This window comes from Micromys minutus, assembly GCF_963924665.1.
Source record: "Micromys minutus genome assembly, chromosome: 5".
Classification (NCBI taxonomy): Eukaryota; Metazoa; Chordata; class Mammalia; order Rodentia; family Muridae; genus Micromys; species Micromys minutus.
The window spans coordinates 27,316,273-27,341,851 of record NC_137974.1 but is presented as its reverse complement, the minus strand read 5'-3'; the positions used below and the strand labels follow the sequence as shown (position 1 = coordinate 27,341,851).

General features: G+C 42.2%; 1 protein-coding gene across 18 annotated transcripts in view; it reads right to left on the bottom strand.

Annotated features, from left to right (window-relative positions):
• Positions 1–25,579, bottom strand: part of LMO7 (LIM domain 7) — a 111,292-nt gene that overhangs the window by 28,178 nt on the left and 57,535 nt on the right. For 6 of the 18 annotated variants that reach the window (XM_080916973.1, XM_080916985.1, XM_080916984.1 and 3 more), the window contains exons 1-10: positions 23,661–23,799; positions 23,104–23,356; positions 21,931–22,212; positions 21,226–21,426; positions 19,700–20,416; positions 18,710–18,739; positions 11,400–11,517; positions 9,258–9,400; positions 7,222–8,098; positions 5,521–5,826 (exon numbers count right to left, since the gene is read on the bottom strand). In XM_080916973.1, coding sequence (XP_080773099.1) covers positions 5,521–5,826; positions 7,222–8,098; positions 9,258–9,400; positions 11,400–11,517; positions 18,710–18,739; positions 19,700–20,416; positions 21,226–21,426; positions 21,931–22,212; positions 23,104–23,318 — 2,889 coding nt within the window. In that variant the 5' untranslated portion in view covers positions 23,319–23,356; positions 23,661–23,799. Of the gene's footprint in view, positions 1–5,520; positions 5,827–7,221; positions 8,099–9,257; positions 9,401–11,399; positions 11,518–18,709; positions 18,740–19,699; positions 20,417–21,225; positions 21,427–21,930; positions 22,213–23,103; positions 23,357–23,660; positions 23,800–25,579 lie in introns of those variants that run through there. The other 12 variants (XM_080916988.1, XM_080916987.1, XM_080916980.1 and 9 more) reach the window with 6 other exon arrangements.

Below are 25,579 nucleotides of genomic sequence, written 5' to 3'. Positions count from 1 at the left end.
CTAGGTCCAACAGTTTCAAATTGCAACATCTTCCTCCAAGACATGTTCTACTTCCTGCAGATTTTCATATCTTGGTTACATGTGTCACTACCCAACCACTGTAAGAGTTACAAACGCCTCTCTCTCTGCTTTCTTTCCTTTCTGCCCCCCTCCCCCGCAAATTTACTCTTTCTGCTGCCTTGCTCACACTTTTATTAATGTGCTCTCGAGTTTATAGGCTGTGACCTTGAATGGACCCATCTTCTCCTTTCTGTACCTCCCCATCAGAGTTCAGAGGCATATTTCCCTCTCCCCTCTTATTAACCCGTGTTTTTCTCTTGTATCTCCAGCTCTCCTTCCCCACAGCTGTCAGAAATCTACTTATAGAATATAATGATTATACCACACCCAAATTTTACATTGCCAATAGCTCTCTAGTGACAACTTAGTTGACTTCAAATTCTGCATTTCTGAAATAAGTTCAGTTTGGGTTTCTTTCAATGCATATATGCCACCTCTCCACAGAATCATTTTAAGAATGACTTCATTGTCAGGCACAAGGGTGATGATTAGAACCACAATACCTGGAAGGCTGGGGAATAAGAATTGAGAGATTGAGACCTTATCACTACAGGTCAGAAGACACTTCAACCTCTATTGGTAATTTGTAAAGCATAGCAATGTTAAAAATAATCAGAAGTGGCTAAGATGGTTCAGTGGTAGAGAGTGCTTGCTTTTAGTAAAGAAGACCCAAGTTCAGTACCCAGCACCCATATCTGGTATTTTACAACCACTTATAAATCCACTCTCGTGGATCCTACACCATCTTCTAGCCTATAGATACCTGCACACGTGTGGCATGCACACACAAAGAAAGACACTTGCACACTAATCATTTTTAAAAGAATAAGTCAGTGCCAATGTCCTAATTATATAAGGATATCCTCAACTTTGAGCATGCCATATTATAGGAAAAGAAAGAGGAGGAGGAAGAGAAGATGAATGAATCACATTTAAGTTAGTGATTAAGGTTAGTAAGGGCCATATTTCAGCAGCCTAGGGCATGTCATTAGCTGAACTTCCAAGTATTTCACTAGTAAAACTAGAGACAATAGCACCTCCTTTAAGGGTTACTGAAATTAATTAAATGAAACATTTAAAAGGCGCCAATGCCCATGGCTGATGTTCAACACTTACTTTCATTGTTTCCCTTGGAAACAAATTAAACATAATGTATATGCTGGTTAAGCAGTATCCAGATGAACTAAATAAAATACTATTTAACTCACCTAATCATAGTGTGAAAGCCAACAAGTCACTTTCAAGTCCCATGCTAACAGGAGAAAACTGGGCTTGCTTTCCCCCTTCACAATAAACTGGCTCAAATCAGAGTTATAACAAAAACAAGGTATGGGATTAAACTAGAATACCCCTGATATTTAAAGGGATTTCTTGTCAGCACTGGGAAATTGAACTTAGAACCTCATGGTGGGCAAATGCTCTACCACCAAGCCATATCCAATTCATAAACAGAATCAAAATCACATAAAGAGTTTCCTATTTTCAAATGCATTGTTATTAATACTCTCCTTCTATGAATTGTTTTCAAAGGCTGAGGCAGAGATTTTGGGAGGTAGGTTTGTGTGGTGTTTGAGAGCAGAAGGCTCTGAAAGGAGAGAAAACAGAAATAAGACTGGTCGAGAAATCTTGAAAGCCATCTCTACAAGGCAAGGCAGCTGAAGAATGAGGAAGGACTCTGAGTCAAGTTTCTTTCTCTTTTCTTTGGTTCCCTGGCAACCTAAATTGACCAGAAAAGGTGGGGAGTGGGGGATGACAAAATCTCTGAGAGAGACGGGAGAGGAAGGAAAAGGGATGAGAAACCTACAGTTACGCCTTGGGGAGGAACAGGAAACTTCTGTGGGCAGAGGTGAATCATGTTTAAGTCTTTTCATGGCTGTTCCTTCCCTGCTTTACGACCCAAATCACCTTATCAGCACAGTTCTGAGATGGGTTTCCATCCTCTGCCTTCTCATTTGTGTTCTTAAAATGCTTTTGCATAATATTGCAGAGCTTGTATTCCAAAAGCACCCTTCAACCCAAGAGTCCCCAGACTAAAGAACCAAAAGGCATTTGTTTCACAGATCAGGATCACACTTGAGGCTGGTAACCAAGGACTTGAACGTAGCTCGAGCCAGCAATGATGTAGATCAAGTCAGCATTAACTGACAACTGTATGCTGACTAAAAGGTCCAAAGACTACCTATGGAGGAAGACAAGGATATTTGCAATAAGGAAGAAATTAGTGAGTTTAACTTTCAAGGGTGGTTGGTTCAATTCCAACAAGGAAGATAAAATACAGGGATCATGAAAGAGGTGGTTTGGCCTGGCTTTGAAAAACTTGAAAGGCATTAAACAGAGATAAGAAGAGTAAACATCTTCAAATTGGAGAAAAATAATGACTAACGTATCTGATGTGCCCAAACGAAACTAGCTTTCTTCGGCACCTCTCTTTCCCTGATGTAGTAAGAGGTAGGCAATCTTAGGTAAATCTCTGAGTCTGGATCCCAACTCCACCACTTAGTACCATGGATGTCCTTGAAAAGAGGTGCTGTGACCATCTATGCCTTCAGTTTTCGGTGTACAAGAATACAAATGATGATGACATCACAGGGTTGTGGTAAGAGTTTACTCATTTAACACCCTATGAAGCCTATCTAGCCCGTGGCACACGCTCATTTAACGTGTTCATACTGAAGTATGATGAAGGGAATCTGAACTCCTTCGTGAGGAACACCAGTACTCACAGTTCCCTGAACTCCATGCAATGGGCAGAATGCTTCAGGAGATTCTAGAACAGCAAAATTATCGAGTCTTTGGTAGAGAACAAACACACCTTGTAGGTTTATGTTAAGGCAATACATGATTGGACAGTAGAGAGATAGGCGGAGAAAAGGTCTAGGAAGGTGGAAGAGGAGGAGAGGAGGAGGAAATTCCCGGAGGAATGAAGATAGAGGCAGACGTATATGTTTCTCTCTTGGCATATCTCTAGCTTGATGGGGTTATTATTATTTCTAAGGGTTTCTATGGGTCTTTTACCTCATATAGAAGGGCAGTTTGTATCTTTATTTTTTTGTTGTTGCTTATTGTATAGAGGGTTTGTGTATTAAGAATTTAATATATAAGCCTGCTTGATAAGCTACCGGGCATTGGAGTGATGTTTGTGCCAGGCGGTAGAGGAAAGGAACATGTCGGGGTGGTCGTATCCACCAGGGACAGAACCAACGGGGCAGGTGGAGTGAATCACCAGGGAAGGAAACCACATGGAAAGTGCAGCTTGTGGACAATGTGACGGAGTCTGTCTGCCCGGCTCCACATTAGAGCAGTGTCCACAGAGTAAGACTTGAGGGGTGGGAGGGGGTCAATTAAAAGGTTAAGCCATCTTTTAATATTTACCACAACACCATCTGAGGTGACTTTTAACCATGTGCACTGCCAGAGAAAGGACCTGGATTAGAATATAGGCAACTGAGATTAAACAGGCTAATTGCCTGGGAGATCCTAGAGGCACAAGTATAAGGCCTTTAGTAGCAAAAGCACAGGGCGGTGAAGAGAAAGACCAGAAGAACATGCTTTTCCCAAAGCTACCAAAGCATCAAGGTGTTCAGCCACTCACTGTTCCTTCCCTATGAACATCTAGAGTTACAGAGAGAGCTTCAATAGAATTTGACAGAGTGATGTACAGGAGCCTGGCTATGGTACTCATCAGCTGCTGTTAATGCACAGCCTCTCTGGAGTCAGCCAGCTCCACACGACGCTCTCCTGGAAGCACAGACATGGATAGTCCAAATCGAGGCAAGCAAGTCACCATGTGAAACACAAGACTGCTCAAGAATTCCTACTTCCAATGGTTGAACGCAGCCAAATCCTCCACGGTAGAATATGGCTTCAAACCTAATGATGACAGCATAAATCCACTGTGATGAAACCTGGAGCAAGCCAGGTGCATCTGGGCTTCTTGCGGTTGCCAGAGCAGAGGACACACCTATGCACTCACCACACATGGCCTCCTCTTTCCTGACCCATGGTTTGCCAGCTGCCATCTTGAAGGAGGGCCCAGTATATAGCAGAAAGCAAGTGCATCAAGCTGATTAGTTACATTTGATCTTTGAAAGTGGGGAGGTACTGTACAATCCATAGGACAAGAGATACCTTGCCTCTGTTTTTATATTCATCTATTGATACCTTATGGTCCCCAAGTGTGGGGACACAGGTCTTATCCAATGGTGACCGTAAATTCCTAATTCCCTTAAAATGTATTTGTAATTTATAACTGACAATTATTACCAGCTGATAAAGAATTGTCTTAGAGATATATTTGTAAATATGTGCAGGAAAAATAACTAAACAAGAACTAGAAAATATCCATCATCGAACAAAAGTTCTGTAAGTGATAACAGTGATTATTTCTGAACAATATATGCATCAGGGATTATTTTTCATTTTTCTCAGATACAAAGTAAGTGTCACAGCCTGGGGGTAGGGAGGGACGTTAAATAGTTTTTTTTCTTATACAATTAAAAATCTAATAAACATAAACAAATATGCTATGTAAAACTATGTCACATAAATCACATATTCAAGTGATGCTTTATCTTGTGCCTTGACAAACAACTGTGATCCAGTAAGACTATAAGGATTTATGGACCAAGCAAGACAAAGATTAAAAATGCCTCTGTGCGAAGGCTTTTATACAACTAGCAAGTTGCTTAACATAAATTTTGGTTTTTTGTGTGTGTATGTGGTTTGTTGTTTTATTTTATTTTTGGTTTTGTTTTCTTAAAGAAGTTTTGCTTGCTTGACTAAGACTTTTAGTGGGTTTTACGTGTGGACTGTAAAAAACATATATCACCTAGTAATTCTGTTGAAAGCCATCTGTTAGAGTCTTAAACAGGAAAAATTACAAACATTCCATTTGTTTGTAATCTGCTGGTATGTTTTATTTGGAGTCCAAATGTTCAGAATTACAGATGTCAAACTCTAACTCAGCCTAGTTGTTCCCACTGAGAGACGGGAGTAACCAGAAATGAGGCCATTCAAAAGTACAAATTAGTACGAGAAGCCACAAAAAATTTACAAGATGACAAAATGCTGTGTCCCTAGAGACAAGCATCCATGATATGGGACAATTTCTCTTTGCAGCTGCTTGATTTCCACAGAGAAGGGCTTTGCTTACCCACACATACATTAATGATCTGAAGCAGAAACTAGAGAAATGCAGAATAATAAAAACTTCAGGCAAACCATCCAAGGGACTGGTCTACTAAATTTTAGAGACACAATTCATGAAGGTTGTCTGGGATCTACAAACTAAGAGCTAGAAAGGACCAACTGCCCCCACACTCTGTTATAAATAAACCATACTATATTTTTGTATAATATAAATAGCAACCTGTACTGTAAAGCTAAAGACTAAAGCAACTGTTTCCATACTGAAATCTTAAAGTATTTGAGCCACATGGCTCAGACCCCTTCTAAACTTACCAGGGACCTTGAAACCTCCCTCAGTGTTGAGCTTCTCCCTTCTCCAGAATCAGACACTGAATCCGGGCCAGACATTGACGAGAATGTGGCTTCTGAGAAGGCCTCCTGGCTTTGGGAGAGAGATGAGGGAGGGAGTGTGGGAGAGGACAAGCTTGCCACATCTTCTCCTGGGGCTAACTTCTTCTCACTGGATGAGCCCAAAATAGAGTGGCTGGAGTTAGCCTTCTGGCTGGTGGCTCTGCCCAAATCATGTTGCTCTCTCTTGACAATCTCAACATCTCCGTTGTATTTCCAGCCGCCATCCATCTTAAATAGGACACATCATTTTCAGCTCAACATTCAGCTAGCCTTAGGGTCAGCTTTTATAACAGACTTATTAATAATTTAATAAAACCACTAAAGTGACAGTGCGCTAACTATTGTCAAAGCTTTGGGGTGCTTTCCTTCACACTATCAAATAGGCACCTACACAAAAACACTTGTTCTAATAAAAGCTTGCTTTTGTTTGCTCACATCACTACAGGTCAAACTGGCTCTCTGAATTGCCAGAAATCCCAGTGTGCAGACATCGATCATTCATCCATTGGATATCTACTTAAATTGTTTTGGGCTAGCCGTCACTCCCCAGAACCAACTGGAGTACCCCTCTTTAAATGAAGCTTTTATTTTATAGCCCAGATGCTCCAAAAACTCACTGGATCAAAGGGCCTGTCTGTCATCTTGACAAAGAGAACAGCAGCCCTGCACTCATGAGCAGAAAGATGCCTGCATTTCAGCCTCCTCAACACCAAAGAGTTTCAACATTTAAAATATTTCTAAGTCCAGTGAGTGAAAAGGTTGTTTACCTTGCCCTCATGCTAAACGCAAGGCTAAATTCCTTTGCATTCAGTTGACAGGCTTGTTTTTCTACATCCATTGCTAGCATTCATCTTTATTTCTCACCAAATTATAGAAATGCCTGGCATCTTGGAGTTGTCAGCCCCTTATTTGCAATGCATTTTAACAACAACAGTCTCTGCCATAGATGCTTAATTAAAATTGGTCTATTTTTCTTAGTAGGCTGGTCAGGGATTTCCTGCCTGGTTTAGTCAGGCTTTCTTCACCCCAAACACTATTTTTTTAAACCATAATTCTTTTCATCTATACGTCAAGATTTTAAGATCTTAAGTGCAGATGGGCAGAATCAACAGAAATTCAAACATGAAATATTCAGGTCACATTGTTTCATTTACATACTTCTAACATGCCCCACATGTGCCAAACCCCATTAAAGATACAAATGGACTTCTTTTTTTTTTTTAAGAAAAAAAAATATACTCAGTCATCAAGTTCTAAGGTAGGAAGGAAGGATGGAGTAAAACCTTACATACATAACTTGGAGAACATTTAACAAGAGCCATGTAAAACTTCAGCATTGTAGGTCAAACAGCTGACTGGTGGCAGTTTCATAATGTTCAACCTTCTACTTCAAAAGCAAAATGTATGACAAAAAAAATAAATAAATGTTCTGCCTCCAGATGTATCTCATCTGTTCATTAAAATCTAATCGCCCATTTTCCTAGATCTACATTGTCACGGAAGTTGTTTACATACATCACCTACATTTTTATACATCCAATATCTGTGTCCAACTCAGCCTCTGCGAAAGCTCCCCGCCTCACTGTGCTTGGGGACAGATTAAATAAACCTAGGGCATTTTACCGTGTAGGATCTGGGCAGGGATGAGATTCCCCTTGATGACGTGCCAAAAGGTCTCGCTGTGACCACAGATGTTAACCTGGCTGTATCACTTTTCTGGTAACTTCGAGGGAGAGAAGCTGAGATCCGAGTTGACTCTCCTCTTGCACTCCAGGACTGCTGAAAAGACAGTGAGGATGGACGCTGCAGTGCAGAAGACAGAGAGGCCCGGCGGGGTTCTGTGGAAGGCAAAGACGGGACCTGGTGCCCTTCTGCAGCAGGCAATGGGACCTGGTGCCGTTCTGCAGAAGACAATGGGACCTGGTGCGGTTCTGCGGAAGGCAATGGGACCTGGTGCCGTTCTTCAGAAGACAATGGGACCTGGTGCTGTTCTGCAGAAGACAATGGGACCTGGTGCGGTTCTGTGGAAGGCAATGGGACCTGGTGCGGTTCTTCAGAAGACAATGGGACCTGGTGCGGTTCTGCAGAAGACAATGGGACCTGGTGCGGTTCTGCGGAAGGCAATGGGACCTGGTACGGTTCTGCGGAAGACAATGGGACCTGGTACGGTTCTGCGGAAGGCAATGGGACCTGGTGCGGTTCTGTGGAAGGCAATGGGGCTCCTTGCGGTTCTGCAGAAGGCCAAGGGGCCAAACGTTGCTCTTCAGGAGTATGAGATCCAAGCTGAATCTCAGCTGCTATACTGTCTTCTCTGTTTGCAAATGTTGTGAGATCTTCTTTGGGCATCTCAGCAGGATGAGCATTTACTTTGTCTTCTAGTCCCTCACTCTGGTGACTCGTTTCTGATGGAGTCACTGTAGGGGAGAGCACTCCATCATCCAGGATGTCATCCGAGGAGTAGATCCTCCTCCGGGACGTAACTGTAGAACCTCGAGATTCCCTTAGCAAAAACAAATGTGCCATTACGACAGAATTACTCACTTGGGGTCAGATAATAAGAAAAATGTAAAGTGAACAAAAAAATCAGTACAACCCTGAGGTGATTACGAATAATTTTTAAGCATCAGCTAAGAAACTGGTCTGACCTTTTATAAAGGAGGGTCTCAAATGGATATTCTTAATCAAAAATGGTTTTAATAATAAGGAAGGTTTCACACTTGAATATTCACAGGTTTTTAGCTACAAATTTATGTCTTTCAAAATGCTTCAGGTGGCTGACAACCAATCTGATTCTGCCAAGTTTTGCTTCATAAAATGTAGAATGTATTGATAAAAGTAACAGCACCAAAGACTGGAGCTTTTATAGAGATCTGGTCAGTTCATGGAGCTTGACAGAATGTCCATGGGCAATTACAATAGATTCAAGGTTTTTACCCATGATCCCAGAACTGATGAGGCAGCTTCACCTTGTTAGGAGGGAATTGCTATCCTGTCCCCCAGGGCTAACCTCTGGCAGTAAGTGAAGGAAGCTCTTCATCACTGGCATTTCGGATACAAAGGAGCTTTGTTTAATTTCACCTGCCAGCATATTTCCTTTGTGACATTATATTTTTAAAGCATATTTGCTTTCTCTCTGATCTATCAATCTCTTCCAGGCCCACACAGTTGAGTTCTCACATGAAGTTTAAATTTCACTTTTATCCTGCTGTTACAACTCAGAGTAAATAACCCCACACATCCACACTTAAAGGACTTCCTTGAAATCTAATTATCCTCTACCAGTACAGTTCAACAAAGAAATTTTAGAGATCATAAAATTCATTTAAAAGTAAAGGTTTATTTTACTTGACTACCCCATCTTTAATTCACTTTAAACAGAGAAATCTAGTGTTTTGGTTTTTTTTTTTTTTTTCAAATCCTGACAATACTTCCTTCTTCTATAGAAGAGAATACAATACTGCTCACCAATGCTAAGTATTATTTTTATTTGTTAACTCTGATCACTAGTTCAGCAATACTGTTTCAATACTTAAGGAGACCCTGTCTGCCACGGCACTCGTGATTACAGATAAAAACTGGTGACCACGCATCCCACCACACACAAAGCCTACCTTCCTGACACTGGGCTCTCCAAATACAAGGGGTGTCCAGCCCTTTACCTGTCCTGCAGCATTTCCCTAAATGTCTTGGAGCTTCGGTCAGACTTCTCAAGGGCCTGCTTTTCGATTTCTTCCCTCTCCTCCTTTTTCTTCTGCAGATCTGAAGTGTAACTCTTCCGACGGTCTTTCCATTTGGCAAGGTCCTGACGAGAAATCACACCAGCCTGGTCATACCTGAATTTCTACACACCTTTTCCTTGCGGCAAGAGCATGCTGGAGGATCCTATTACAATGCTGAAACCGTCCACTCCCACTTGTACCAAGGTGCCCTAATTTTGCTTTTTATAGCCAGTGTTTCTGGACTAAGCCTTTATCTCATGTGTCTGCTGGAAAAACCTGACCCAGTAAGACGGATCCCGCTTTCGTTATCCTAGAAAGTATCACCTCAGTGTCTATTTTTCAGAGACTGCTAAATGCCTGCAATTAGGTACTAGATCTGATTGACTGGGAAATATTTCAAATTCAATTTCATAGCACTCGGAACCCCTGGTCATGTTTGCTATGATGAGAGGGACAGAAATGTCCCTGGAGCAGTCTAGCTCAAGTGAATATTCGCCCTAGTTCAACCCCCAGAGACACAAAGATGCAGAAGGTAGACTATACATAAAGAACAACACCTTGTATCTGTCAGGAGAATAGGGATCCTGAAGGGGGAAAAAAATTAGTTCTATCTACCGAAGGTGGAATCACCAATTATAGGTTCATTAGGTTCAGCGAATAAGGTCCACCTGGGAGGGAATGGCAGGAAACATCATGTAGGTGTAAGCCCACACTTGCTTCCCACGTCTTCAGAAACATGTTCAAAAGCAGCCAGGACGATGTATCTAAAGCAGGTTTTCAATTATCCCTAGTTACGTAAACCAGTTGTGACACTCGGGGATGGAGGCATTCCGAATGCAACAAATATTTCTCCATTTCCAAATCAGAGAAATATCATACTAAAGGCTCCAAGAGAAATTCCAGTCCAAAGGTAAGTACACCCAAGTTCTCAAACCAAGCCACACCTACTGAACTCTGGGGGCACACAGGGCCTCTCCTGCTTTTCTACAACCTGAAACCAATAGAAATTCTTTTTCCTAAAAGAAATAAAGTGACCCAAATATTCCCCTGCCCTCCCCTAATATGTAGCCCACCTAGATAATTATTTTATCGAAAACCACTCAGTGAGTTAGCAAAGTGTTGCTGAGTTCTTTGCTGGGTTTTTCAGGGATTAAAATTATGTGCAGCATACACATGAGGCCCTAAGACAGAGCCACCCCTGAGTCCTGTGTGCTGTTTCCTGTCCACTAAATCAATTTTCAGATAAGAGGGCATGAAAGCTGAGCAGAGTAGTATGTATGTACATTGGCACTGACTTTCTGTAGTGGTTTTGTTCATACTGTTACTCAACTCTCTTACCAATGAGGCAGTCCTCCAACTGGGCTTGGGAATATGGTCATCAATTACAGTTCTTTACACACACACACACACACACACAGAGAGAGAGAGAGAGAGAGAGAGAGAGAGAGAGAGAGAGAGAGAGAGAGAGAGAGAGAGAGAGAGCTTACAATGACTACTTCATCTAACTGAAAGGGTTAAGCTTCCTACTTTAAGATTCAAGATAAAAGTTAGGTCCACATCCATATCAAAACACTTTTAGAGGCCAGCTCTGTTGAAATGGTTAATTTTGAATCATACTAGACCCTGACTTCAGCCAAAATATTACTCTAAGTTGTATTTCATCCCTCATCCCGGTCTCTAAGTAACTTGGAGAACTCGTCAACTCTCCCCACTAATGCCAAGATGTGAGCTACACATCCTGTTCCTCTTCTATCCCAATCTTGAGCAATGTTCCCTTTCTAGCAGAGGTATAATTAATGAGCAGTCATATTCCCAACTTGGCCACTCCCCCAGGGAAGCCGTGCACTGTCTTTGCTAGGACGAAACTACACACTCTGAGAACTCACAGTCTCGGAGAAGATAAGCACACTTCTATTTTTTTTTTTTTCTTTACAGTGGTCTTTAAGACATATGACGGTACTTTGGTCTCATTTTTTTTATAGCCCTGAATGCTATAATAAGCAAGGAAAACTGTCTAAGTACATTGACTTCCTTGTAAGAGAAGCAAGAAGTGCGCCCCGCCCTCCATTGTAGAATACTCACATCCTGCCATTTCTGATCTTGTTCTTTCAACTGGGATTTTATTTTCTGCATCTCCTCGTAGCGCAGCTGACGCAGGCTCTGAACATCCTCTGCGCTGACATCGCTCAGGGACTTGCTCCTGCCACAAAAACACCCCACGGTCACAAAGGTTCCCCTGGCTGGTCTGAGGGTTCACATGAAGACTGGGCTTATATTTAGAAATTCCACCTAAATATCTACTGCCCCACCCAGATGCTTCGGTGATAGTGTCCCTGAAATAGCACCACACCGATAAATGGTGTTTTTTCCAAAGCACAGAAACAAGAGCCTAGTGCTCAACTCAGATGTGAGATGCTTTGTTTTTTTCTTTTCCACAAAGTGATCAAAATAATCTAAATATGATATTCCAGTGCTTATATTTAAAGGGCTCAACTCTAAAATTATCTTGAGAAAAAAAATTATCAGTCATTAACATCGCCTGTCTGAATTTGTCTAAATTCCCTCAAAGATAACCTAGTAAAAGTCTGGCTGGTTTTTTTTTCTTCTTTTTCTTCTTCTTCTACTTCTTCTTTTTACTAGGCCCTTGCTAAATAATTTAGTGACTACCTGATATTTTCTCCTCAAGTTCAACATCATGAAGTTCACTACCATTCTCTAAGATCTACTGAACCGCTGTGCAGCTGGACCCATTCACAGAAGACCACGAGCAGTTCCCACAGCCCATCAGAACCACCTCGCTTACCCTCTCCTTCATTAGGCAGAGTTCACCACTTAACTTGCAGCCCATGTATAGGGATATGTTCAGTCAGGCAATAATGTCAGAGGGGGGGGTTTCAACACCCCCCATTACTGTTACACACTTTAAAGACCACTGTAAAAACTATCTAACAGATTTGGAACTCTAGAAGAGTACAAAGCTCTTTACTGCTCCTTACTACCACCCTTGTGCAGACCACACAGAAAAAAAAGGCCTCTCAAGAAAGCTGGGGCACACTCAGCCCTGAGAACACTGAGTCTGACAGAATTTTTGAGGTCCTCTTTCAGATTGTATTCTGCGCTTAATTACATTGTAATTAACTATGTTTTCCCTTTATCAGTATAAAGCTGGGCACTTTAAGTTCTTTGTTATCCCCAGCTCTCTCACACACAGTTTTACAATTGCTCTTAGGTCAGGAATGCAGTTGTAACTACTATGCAAATGCCTCTGGAGGCTCCAGCCAGGGATCTGCCCCTCTTGATTCAGTTCCAATGGCTTGTGAATAGGCACTTATGCTTGAATAGGGACCTGATGAAATGCTATCTGGAAAGGCCTCAGCAACCACCATGGCTGCCCCAGCCAATCTCAATCTGCTGTTCCTCAGCGATGGTTAATGGTGGTACCCACACCCCTCTCATCCACCTTTGAAAGCGAAGAACCACTTTTCACTTTTGTTTCGCTCCTCTCCTCACTTTCAATTACTTATCGTCTCATTTAATGCGGCCTGCTTTCCATTTCTACTGCCAGCCGTCCAGGTCGAGCACAGCAACCCTCCCCTGCATTTCCACCCCAGCTGCTTACAATATCATCAGAGAAGGCTTCCCTCAAATGCTCCCTCCAACTCAAAAGCCCTGTGCTGGTGCCTCTCTGCCTTTCAAAAATACCACTCACAACCATGGCTAAGCTCTCCAACAGTCACCTGCTACATTTTCCTCATCTCAGTTAAGGTCAACTCCATCCTTCCACTGTTAGGCTCAAATATCCTGACGTCACCCAGGTTCCTCTCTTCCTCTCAATACCCCTATTTCATTCTTAATGCCTCTCTCTTTCTAGGATCCAACAACGTCTGACCTCCTCCCCATCACCTGACTGATCAATGCTGTCACATCATCAACTTGGAGAAGCCCAAAGATCTCAAAGATGATTCCACTATCGAAATCATGCACAACAGAGCAGTTTTCTAAGTCACAGTCAGGTCATGGAACACTCAACCCCAGACTTTAGTGGTGGGAATTGGTTTCAATGCTTTGAATTAATCTGGCCCCCAAAACTGTGAATCTGTGTGAAGATCCTTGTCCCTAGTTGGTTTTTGATTGATCGATAAGGAGCAAACAACCAATGGCTGGGCAGGTAGGCTGGGGTGGGTGGGACCTTTAGATTTTCGCAGGCTAGGAACTGGGAGAAAAGAGTCGCCATGACTGGGGGAGAAGGATGGGACATAGAAGCTGCAGGAGAGAAAAACCAACTAGCCATGTAAATAGCCCTATTGGGCCTGGGGTAGCAGGGGAAGGTTTTGGAGTCTCACAAGTATCAGAAGAGAGCTATTGACAGCATGTCAAAAATTAACTAGTGCATGCATGCGTGTGTTCATGCGTGTGTTCATGCGCCCAGGAGAATCCAGATAGCTCCTGGGTGGGTCCCCTGCTGGGAGCCAAAGTGGTTTAGTCAACTATTGCTATACTTGAGCTTCTTCCCATCAAAGTTCTAAGTGGAGTCTTCAAAGGCCTTCGTGGTCTGAACCAGTCTGGTCCCTTGCTGCCTCTCCACATTCATTTCTAGCACTCTTAACGCTCGGCTGTCTTATTTATGCTTATGCCTCTCGCTTCTCCCCTGTTCTTCAATCTGCCTAGAATACTTTCATCCGGCAACATGACGTCCCTTCACTTCCGGTATCCACTTAAGGGTATTGAGTGCTTCCTTCTTCCCATTCTACAAACGTCTGTGTCTCTGGGCTGACCCCAAACCCAGCCCTCCTTTCCTTGGACATTTATTGGCATCTAAGATGTTCTTACTTCCCTATGACCTGCTGAGTTCTGTAAGATTTTCCAACATGACATCTGATGGCTTGATGAAACATAACTAGGCTTAACACAAAGCCCAGCCCACAGTACACACTCCATAAACACATTCAGTCAATGATCTAGGAGTGTTCTATCACTTGCCTGACAGTCTCCATGGCTCTTCCTTGTGAAAAGTGGACTGCCCCTTCTCTCTCCTGCTCTGGTACTTAAGCTATAGTATTTCTCATGTTGACTAATTCTTGGCTTCATCTTATATAGTATGCACAAGCATGCCTAGATCATCTCTCAGCCATAAGCTGCTTGGAAAGGAAACATGAGCACAGGACCTACTATGCATGCAGATACACTTGGTATCTGTGCTCAGAATGAGATAAGTCTGAACATAACCAAGCACGGAAAATCCAAACTGACTCTGTGGGAAAACATCGCTGCTCTCCAAATTAGACAGCACTGTGTAGATTTAGTAGGGCATCAGTTACATATAGAATATAATGATACAAAAACATGTGAACCCGTACATGCATAATATACCTCTCACTAGGCATAACTATCTACCAAGCTGAATCGTGTGAATTTGAGAATATGAACTCACTGGAGTCATGCCTACATGGTAAGAGGCTTTTTTGAATTAAAACAAAAACAAGACATGAAAGGGGGGTTGGATATACAACACACAAACCTGCACAAACCATAAAACAAAAATGAAATACTATTTGATACTCCAATAACCTTTCTGTGGGAAGAGAGTTGAATCAGTTGTACTAGTCTAGAACCTTCCATGGCTTCTTTCCTTATCCTGTCCTCCTGGACCGGGAAGCTTTACTACACACTTTCCCATACAGAGTGCCGATCAAAGGAAACCCAGCCTCTCTCCCTCGAGTACCTGAGCGCTGAGCAGGGTCTAGCAGCCCAGATGCTTACAGTACGAACAAAGGGAGCTGAACGTGAGCTAGAGTAGTCAAGTCTTTTGTATAGGCACGGATATGAGCCCAGTTTGTTCCTGGGGTATATAAAGTTTCCCCCATTAAAGCAGCACCAGCCGTAATAGTCTCCATCCGCTCCAGCAAGAAACAAGGAGGGCTCCAGAGCATCTGCCAGATCGACCTCCGCCCACTGAACACACATCAGTTTCCCTCTCAGAGCCTTAGCTCCTCACCCACTAATCCATAATAACTAGGTAAGGCTGTGCTGGCTTATATCTTTAAAATCTGGTGCTATAGACTAACTCCTATTAAAGCAGCTTCTGACTGAAGGGGACCCCGTAGATACTCTGTAAACTGCTTCAAGCTAGAAAGGTTTGCCCCAGACCACAAAGATAAAAATCTAGAGCTTCTACAGTACAAAGATGATGAAGCCGTTCGTTATCAGCATCAACCACTTGGCTTGAAAGTCTCACGAGATCCTGGAATGGCACCAGCCCTGCCAAGCAGTGTCTGCGAGTTTTCTCCTGAGGCACGGCCCCAGTCCGGTTCTGCTGCCTAAGAGCCTCCATGCTTGGGAAAGCTGCAATCTCTGCCTCTTTCTCCACATCTATGGAATGCAGATAATACCTCCCTGTCTGCCTCCCAGAACTGAGATAAGCCCTGAAGACAGCATCGGGGAAATCACGGAGGGCGCGCCCAGCATGGGCCACGCACAGGTGAGTCACACAACCCTTTTAGAGTTACCTGCTACCATTGCTTATAGTCAGAAGGCTCCAGTTTACATCCTCATTTGTATTCATCCCTGCAAATCCAGGTGTAGCAAGCATCTTGCCCTTCCAATTAATTTAATTGTATTAGGAAAGTACAAAAAGACGTTTAAGAAGAAACCTTAGAAATCACAAAGATAATAATTTCCTTGTACTCCTCTGGTTGCATATGATGCTTCTAGCACTTTCTGCTGAAAATAAGGAATATTATTCTAAAATCCAACTTCAGTAAACTTACAGAGAGATGTCCATAGAATGGAGAGTCCAAAGAGCCAATATTATATACGTTTTCCTAAATGTGAATTTACTCACAGCCTTAGGTAGCAAATAGAAATTCAAAGAGTAAGTTAGAGATCTCTAGTGTCAAAAGCAATATAAATATGCTAATTTATTCATCTGAGCATATTATTTTCATTAGACACTGTAGGATTTTGTGATGAATAGCCAGTGTTCAAACCTAAGTAGGACACTTTGAAATTACCATCAAGTAGAGTAAAAAAGCATACGTAAGAAGACATTTTTACTTATATATGTATTGACTTATGTGGGAAACACCAACACTATTCATATTTCAGCCAGAAAACCATTTTCTGTAGAGGGCTAGCCTGCATATTGTAGGGCATCTAATCTACAAAGTACTAAATGTAAAAAGCACGCACACTTGGCTGTAATGTGAGAAGTATTTCTAGATATAACTAGATGTCATCTGGCATGCAAAAGACAATCCTCGGAAAATAGCCCAGATCAGCTTGTCTCCCTGCCTTTCGCCTGCCTTGATCATATGTCCTGATTGTTATGACCTGATAATCCTAAGCCATTGGGCCAAGCTCTGTAAGAAAGATACAGCTGCCTTGACTGTCTTTGACTATCAATTCACACATAATTGGCATTTATTTTCCTGTGATACTAATAGCCAATTTGGTGGCGATTACATTGAAAGATGGTTCATACATATCTTTCTAAACTGTGGTCAGCACCTCACTTATAGTACCATATATGACCAGATCTCAAACTTCATAAAACCAAACAAATGTAAATCCATGCAACACAGAGACACACAGGAGAACTGACCGTCACACGCAAAGCATCTTAATAAACATAATGATCGCATGCCAACCAAAGCGTAGTGAAACACTTACACAGCATGCACAAGCACCCAAAACTGCACAGAATGCAAGATGGGGTTTAATAGGCAAAGAACTCGAAACAAAAAAAACAAAAACAAAACAAATTCCTCTTCAAGTTGATCTGTAGCACAAATAAGGCATTCATATAATGGGCAGTTGGTTTTTAATTACAAAGGAACAAACTTTTCCACTATTTTTGGAGTTCACTCGGCATAAATGTGAAATGGAGTATACATTAAACCCCTGGCGGTAACTCATTTCCAATGAATATTTTACTCTCATTGCAAGAAATTAATGTAAGGAAATCACTGGTAACTTGGGGAAAAAAAGGAGAAAAAGAGGGAAATTAAATAAGCTTACAACTGCTTCCAAACAGAGCTACATTTTCTAAGACACAAGAGGCCCCATTATCTGACAAATCATGCATTATTCATGAGTCTCAATTAACAGACTATCTTGCTGTGTTTGTGTAGTTACCTTAGGCCTACACTACAGGAGGATTCTTTAAGTAGCCTTCTCAAGCAAGTGCTGATAACCAGTGCAACTACTTGGAACTGCTGACTGGAAGCTGGCTGCTGACTGCCAGGGGTCAGGGAAAGATCCTCAGAAGGGGATTAAATCTAGTTAAAACAGCCTTCCTATGACAACTTAATGAAAGAGATATTGAAGTTCCATGCCAAAGACTGATTTCTTCCCCTCCAGTGCCACACCTGAAGGAGTAATGGCAACAGTGTCCTATCCCTCTGTCCTGTTTTCTGTATCTAGAGTTGTTACAGTGAATTTTGTGGCAATCTTGGTAGCTTCTAAAAAAATCTCCAAACTATTGACATGATTATATGCTATTAAAATTAGAGATTCTGAGAGGTGCGACTAAACCACAGTAAGAGGATGATACTCAGCTCCTGAGGCTGATTAAAATAATGGGGTGTCCTTCAACTCTCTTCCTCAAAAACCATTACTGATTGACTTCAGTTACAGAAAGCCAGGCAATAATCCCTTGAGAAGGAATAACAGGTTAAAATAGCCTAGAACTGGAAAAATTCGAGGAAATTAGCTTTATATTAAATTGACATGCTGATCCACTGAATATTAAGTACCAGTAGACCAAACCTGAGAAATAAATTAAATATGGTTCTTATAATAATAATGAAAACTACCATGATTAATTTTTACAATTTTGAAAGTCTAGTTTGCTCTTTATAGGCTGCTCCGTTGTAATTAAATTTTTACTGTAATTAACAATCTTAAAAATATTTCCTAAAACTATCAACCATCCCCTCTAAGATAGCTCCTCATGAGTTAAGCCTGTGAATTTTGCCAGCTACGTGAATTCTCACATTAAGCAAGCAGTAATATCTTTTTCCTATCATAAGCTTTCTAAGATGTAATTCATGGGAGAGACCTTCAACAACTAGAAACCAGACCCTTAGTGTATTTGTAGGAATTAAATACGAAGATGAACATAGTCTTAGCCCAATGCTTTATTACTTTTAGTCATAAATTAACAAAAGAAAAAAAGAATGGGTTAATTTTTAATATAGAAAAAAACATTGCTTTGTACAATAGTTCATGCACTGGACATTTAGGCACAATATTGCGATGAGGCTACAATGTTAATAAAAAGTTAATAAAAGTCCCATGCACCCCTTAGTAGCATGCCAGGACAGAGGCGCAGTGAGACGCAGAGGAGGCAAACAGATATGAGGAATTATTTTTAATGGGAGCCATAAACTTACCCATTCTCACCATAAATCTTTTGAAAGAGTCTAAGAAATCAAAAAATCAAACATTAAAAAGGGTCATTCTCTCCAGTGGTGTTAGTTAGCTTTTAGGTATTCAACGTCATTAACTTGAGCCTAACTGGAAATGGGCAAATCTGAACAGGCCGCCCTTAGCTGCTTTTTAAACATCAGCTTTTAGCCAGTCTCCTGTGTCATGAACTGAGGTCAAATGATGTCAACATTTTCTAAACTTATTCCGAGCCTACGAGTTAATAAGAAAAGGCCTCTGCTTGCCAAGAACTACATTAGGTTTAGGGCCATCCCCTGTGTTCAGCCTGGTCAAATTTGCCAGTTCCCAACCTACAGTGAATGGAACAGCTACCAGGAAGTTGCATGGCTCATTTTATCAAAACGGTCACAATTACGAACAAAATATTTGGCAGACGCATGCATTTTAATGGAATATGCACTCAACTTTATATATATATATATATTTTTTAAGCTACAAACTGATAGTTCACAAAACCCAGATTGACAACAACAAAATATCAAGCTAAAGAAAATCTTCAATGACAAACTTTTGACAAAATACTTAGCTTAATCAAAAAGACACTGCAAAATATGGTAAACACATAAAACCAAACCACAGCTAGACTACTGCAAGAGTGCTAGACATGATGAGCAAAACCTGTAGACACAATTAGAAATTTCTTTTTTATCCAATTTCACATTGGGGTGTACTAATAGACGCTTTCAAGCCGGAGGCAAGCTTGACATATACCTTTTCAAATCATCCTAAGACGGGTAAATATGAGACTGCACTTCTTCCGTGAACTGACTAAAAGTTTCTCAAAAGCCAAATAATTTTTTTTTTTTTTACAGGATGCTTCAAAACAGCACACAGCATGCAGAGCTGAAAAACGAATGCGGCTTTTTGCCCCCAATAAGGAAAGTTACACAAGAACATCAATCACAAGCCAAATCCTTGCAGAAACACACTCTGACCTCTCCACCATCAGCCGCTTCCTGTGCCTAAGCCTGCTGGCCTCCCGGATGGCCTCCCACTTCTGTAGGTCAGCCTCGCTGCAGGGGCCTGGCTTGAAGCTGGTTGGAGGCATGGCAGTCCCCAGCTTCCAAGACTGGATCTTGCGAGTCAACATGTCGTCTTTCTTCTGTCGATAGGAAGGTACTAGCACTCTAGAGCCACTGCTATTTTCTTTGGGTGGGCATGTCTTTTCAAGCACAGAGAGAAATTTTGCTTGGATTTCCGGAGGGAGGGTCCAGGGTTCAGGGAAAGGAACTGGCTGATATCTATCTGGGGCCCCAGAAAGGGGCACTTCTTTCTTCTGAGCTGGGATCCTGCGAACAATCATATCATCCTTTTCTAAGTCTGGGAGTACGAGTTCACCTTCCCGACACTGCAAAATGATATCTCGTTCAACAGCATCATCTGGCTCAGAGAACCTTCTCAAGTCTTCAAAGGCTCGGAGAACACAGGGATTTGCATGGAAAGCCCCCGTTTTTCTGACAAAGAAATCGTCATTTTCTAAGTCCGGATCTAGGACTGGCAGCTCAAGGTCGTGGGCTCGATAACCTGGTGAGCGAGAGAGATTCTTCCTGCGAGTTATGAGCCTGGGGCCAGAGGTAGGATCGAGTTTGACATTTGTTTCCGACAAGATGTCATCAGAGTAGGTTTGGAGGGCCTGAAGCAATAAAAACTGACTGATGCACAGAAAAGAAAGAGGGAGGGAGAACCGGAGTAAGTATGAGGAGAAAGGTTATTAGGAAGCAGACCAACCAGTACTGGGGGGGGGGGTATTATTTTAGGAGCAATAGAAAGGGAGTGTTACAAACAAGACAAATACTCAAAACTATTCTCTGACTTTCCTGGGTGTTAGCGAAAGAAACGCCAGGCTATACGTCCCAGGAAAAGTGAATATTATGTAGGTCAAATGACTGGCCTACAACTCAGATCAAGTGTACCTCCCTGGCACTGGCCTGGTCCCCACTCCTTGTACCACCTGCCTAATGCTATTGTCCACAGTGGCCTCACCCCCCCCCCCCAGGATGTGTGACCCTCGAAAGTGCCAAGTGTGGGCACACCAAATACTGTATGGCATAGCGCACATCCCGGTAAGTAGAAATGACAAATGGTCTAGAGGCTTATAAAAGGCCCCAAGGTGGGTTTTGGCTTGTATTCTCCAGACTCACCCTTCCCGGTGTCTACCTAAAAATATTTCCTTTTTTCGAGTCTCCATACCCTGCACAACAGTAAATTTAGATAACATTTTAATGGGATGTTTTTTTTTTTTTCTTTCAAAAGAATTCTTGCATATTAACCATGGTGTACCTGGCGGTATTCCTAGCATGTGGATTTCTACAGATAACGTTGGCATGCGGAAGGCAGTATGTGACACACTGTGCCTTTCCCCTGTGTCCTTAAGTTCAGGGCCTAGGTTAATGCAGCAGCAGAAGCAGTCAGAGGTGTCTATGGTCAGCCACAAGCAGGTAGCTCATGCAGACAGGTGCACCTGGATTCCTCCAAAACACTGCTGGTCCTCCTGGCTGCATGGGTGTCCCGTGACCTCATAGCATGTTTGGTGGCTAGCTCCAGCAAGAGTGAAGGTCTTTTGTAGTTGCTGGCTAACCTATGTTCTGCCTTTTCTAGTCTACTAAACATGGTGGAGCTTCTGGAAGAGCCCAAGTCCTCATCCTCAAAGTCAGAATTCCTTCTGCCAGGAAGTGACAAGGAGAAGGTGGGGGGAGGGGAGCAGACAAAGAAATGGAGAAGAATGTAAGCTTTGAAATCAGTGCTGAGGTAGATATAAAAGGGGGCCTTTTAAAGTCTAGAATATTGTATTGGGCTGCGGTTACTGTTCTGCTTCCATAGAAATGCAGGCAAAAAAAGTGCCCCCAGGGGTGGAAGGGAGGGCACAAGTAGGTCAGAAAGTTTTTTGTTTTGTTTTGTCTTTAGAGACAGGGCCTCATTTGGAAGCCTAGGCTGTTTTCAAACTTTTAATCCTCCAGTCTCTGCCTCCAGAGTGCTAAGATTCTAGGCATATGCCCCCATGTACAGTCTAAGAATTAAATCTAAACGTTCTTCTTTAATTATCAAAGTTCTACAGATGTTAGAGGGCAAATAAACCTTTCTCACTCCCTAACTGAAAAAGAACAGAGTCCACCAGACTAGGGTAGAGAACAAACACTCTGTACCAGGGGCATGCATAAAGACAAACCTGAATCCCTGAAATTCCTTATACCACGGTTTATAAGTCTCTCTTTTTATTTTTTTCCAGTTCATATCTTCTGGGGTCCAACATTTGGGAAGGAACTGATCAGAAGAAGCCCCTGGGCTTGGCACGACTGGGCTAAGCTTCCGCACATAAAGGTCATCTTTCACAATGTTGGGCATGCGCGTGATTTTTTCTCCTTCCTCTTCTAAGCACCAAGAGGTGGTGGACATTTCTTGGACTGTGTGCCAGTTCTCCATCTTGGGACCCCAAGTTCTCCTTTGGGTACTGTTCAAAATATCCAACCAGGTTAAGATACTGTGTGAGCAGTTTGTGGCGAAGAACCCAAAAGGCATGCATTCAACCTCACAGCACTTGCACCCCTGTGAAGGAAGTACGTTAACTCGGTGTCTCAACAGCTCCTCAGACCAAAGTCAGTCAGACGTTACAGCATCACCTCACTTTAGCTAGAAAAAAAGCCAGATACTCAGGGCCGCATGAAGAGAAAGACAAATTCCAAGCAGGTTAGGTGTGGCTTCTTTTAATTCCCTCAGCAGTGTGATAAATACCCAGACCCAGGATAAATATATTTCTGACCTTGTTAGTGTATTTGCCCAGAGGCTAACACAACAGGAAAAAGCACTTAAAGACAAGAGTTGGAAGAGGTGCATAGTGAGATGAAAGCCTCAGGTGTCTTTTCCACATGGAATCTATGGTTGGCTAAGTCATCCAAAAGCAGAGCGGGGCAACCTTCACCCACCATCAGTGTTGGAACGGCTTTCAGAACCACACAGCTCTGTATGAAAAGTTGGATTTGAACAATCATCCTTGTCTCTGGCTACGCTGATGGGACATTAAGAGTTTCTTTTCATGTCCACTGCTATCATCAAGAAAGAAAAACAATGGAAGGAACACGGCAGAGCTCCGGTGAGACCACACCGGTGATCCAATGAGCTCAAATACACTAATTAATTGAGGGCGTGCATCTAAAAGAAGCCCTGGTGGTGAAAGACAATAACAGTCTTCAACATATGACTGAAAACAGAGGTAAGAAAAGAAATTCTCATTAGTGGTACGTGGTAACTATGCGTTAATAGACACTCCTTTATCCTTGTTAAACCTCATTAAACAGTTCCACAAATTCAGAAAGCACTCCTCAACCACATGACATGACACTACCTTGAAAATGTCCCATCTGTTTCTGTGTAGACAGGGCTAGCCCAGCTTCTTCTGTTATCCTCATTTTTGTCTGTCCTCTTCTTCCTCAGAGGTGCTGGCACATAGGATGGCTGCTTGCTTTTGTTAGGCAAGAAACGATTGAATGGTAGGGCCGACTTTGGTTCAATGGCTGAAATCCTTCGGTAGGACATATCATCTTTGTTATAATCCTGCATTTTGAATGTAAATTCCCAATCGGTGTCACTTTCGAAACCTATAAAGGCACAAGAACTTGCTTTAGTCCCCAGGGCTCTCCTGCTGAACCCCTTCCCCCAGCATATTCTTCTCTCCCTTAGAAACCCAGGGCTGCTGCTGAAAGGCATGGGTATTTTTAGAACTTTGTCAAGAAGCTGTGATAAGAGCCACGAGGAGGGACTTGCCTTCCTACTAGAAGCACACGCAGTGCATTCTTCTGCGGCCATGATAAGCAAATAAATCCCCAAACCCCTGCAAGCTCCCGTTCCTTTCCAACCTTCTTTGTCACCACAATGCTTCATAAATTTGATGAGGTAAGTCACCTGATACAATCTAACGAGATAGCGAAAGTCTCCAGGAACTCAGTAATATCACAAAAGTCGAGAAGCCATCCAATTTCTAGGAAGTCAGAGGCAAACAGAGAACCCAAAGGAAGACTGAGCAAGATTCGATGGTGATAGGCAGATCCCTGTAAGACCACTCATGGGGCGGAGGGGAGGAGAAGGAGGGAAGGGAGGAGGGTCAGGAGGAAGGAGAGAAAGAAAGGAAAAAGAGAAGAAAAACACTTGTGATCCCAAAGTCAGACAGAAACAAATAATAATATATTCATTAATTGGAATAAGAAGGGGGGAAACCAGCTCTTTTTAAAACACAGTAAGAATAGAGAAAGTAACCAGACAAGTCAAATGGAGTAACCTCCTTCCTGGCCTGCTTTGTTCTCTGCCTCCAGTGCATTTGTAGAACACAGGAGTTGGTAGTAAGTGTTGCAAGCTTCCTCCCAGCTGCTGAAGGCATCTCCCCTCCCAGCTACTGGCCCTCAGCACACCTGCCAGGTTAACTTGACCTAAAGCAGTTTGCCTTAGTCACCGCCAGGCTGGAATGAACAGCAAACAATGCCTGTGTGGTTCACAGGAAGTGGTCTGTCACAGCTGTGCCAGTGAGAGGGGAGGCTGGATGGAAGGACAGGTGGCCTCCCAGGACAGACAGAGTCATTAAGCTTGTCTTCCTGCTTTGTGTTTAGTTTTTAAGCACCTTCTTTTAAAGAAATAATTTTTTTTTAAAAAGATGCTCTCCTTACTTACACCTACCGTGAAATTTAGAAATCACACACCATTGCTTTTTGAAGTTTTAAACTTAAAAATATTATTTTTTAGCCTATATACAAATATCGCTCCTGAAATGTTTTCATATAAAACTCATTAAATGCACAATTTTCTAATCCTAAAAATATTATCCTAATTGTGGTTACCACCCACTATAATTGTGTGGGTAGCAGAATTTTAATACAGTAATTACAGAGCAGCTTCATTCTCCTGGAACCCGGCTCCCTCCCACTACCCAGCTTACACTTGCCTATCTGTACAGGCGTTAAACTAGGCTCCCTCGCACTGTGGCTGTGGGGCCCTCTGCTTTGCGACAGACACGACACTCCAAGAACAGGCCACACAGAAAGGAGGCTCAGACCTTACACCACAATGTCTACATGTTTTGATAAGAAATCCAAACTTGCTCCAAACCCACACACCCTCTCCCTCTGTTAAATTTGACAAATAGATGTAAATTCAAACAAAGCATTCTATAGGTTCCTCAGTCGGGACAAGGGAACACAGTAGGTTGAGATTCTTTTTTCAAAAAAAAAAAAATCGTAATTACTCTGATGAATTATAAACTTAGATCAGCCTCCTTATCGGTATGATCATCCTCATCTGAACTCTAAACCAAGTCACACCTCGGTAAGGACAGTGACAGTCCCACAGGTTAACAGGAAGCCATTCACATTTCTCTGCTATCGCTGCTCTCAAAAAATTTAGTTTTATTACACTTCTCTAACTTAGAAGACAAGCATATTATCTGTAAGGTTTGAGATTTTGCAGTAATAGAGGTCTTGGGTTCACATAGTTATATCTATAATAAACAAACTGAAACTCTTCAAAGACGGAGTACAAGTTCACAATCAGAACCCCCATTTCCTTTCTGACAATGATGTTGCTGGAAGTACAGGACGCCCCCAAAAGGAAAGACTTGGTCTTTGAAGTGCTGGTGTTTAAACTGCAGTCTCATGGATGTTGGCTGCATACTCTATCACTCACTGATAGCCCCAGTATTTAAAGAACTCTTAATCTTTGGTTTCCACTTAGAGTGAACTCAAGTTACCTAGCTATTTAGTCAGAAACTATTAATACTACTTAATAGGCAGAGGTATAAGACATGTATTACTTTATAGTTCTTTATCTGCTAAGCC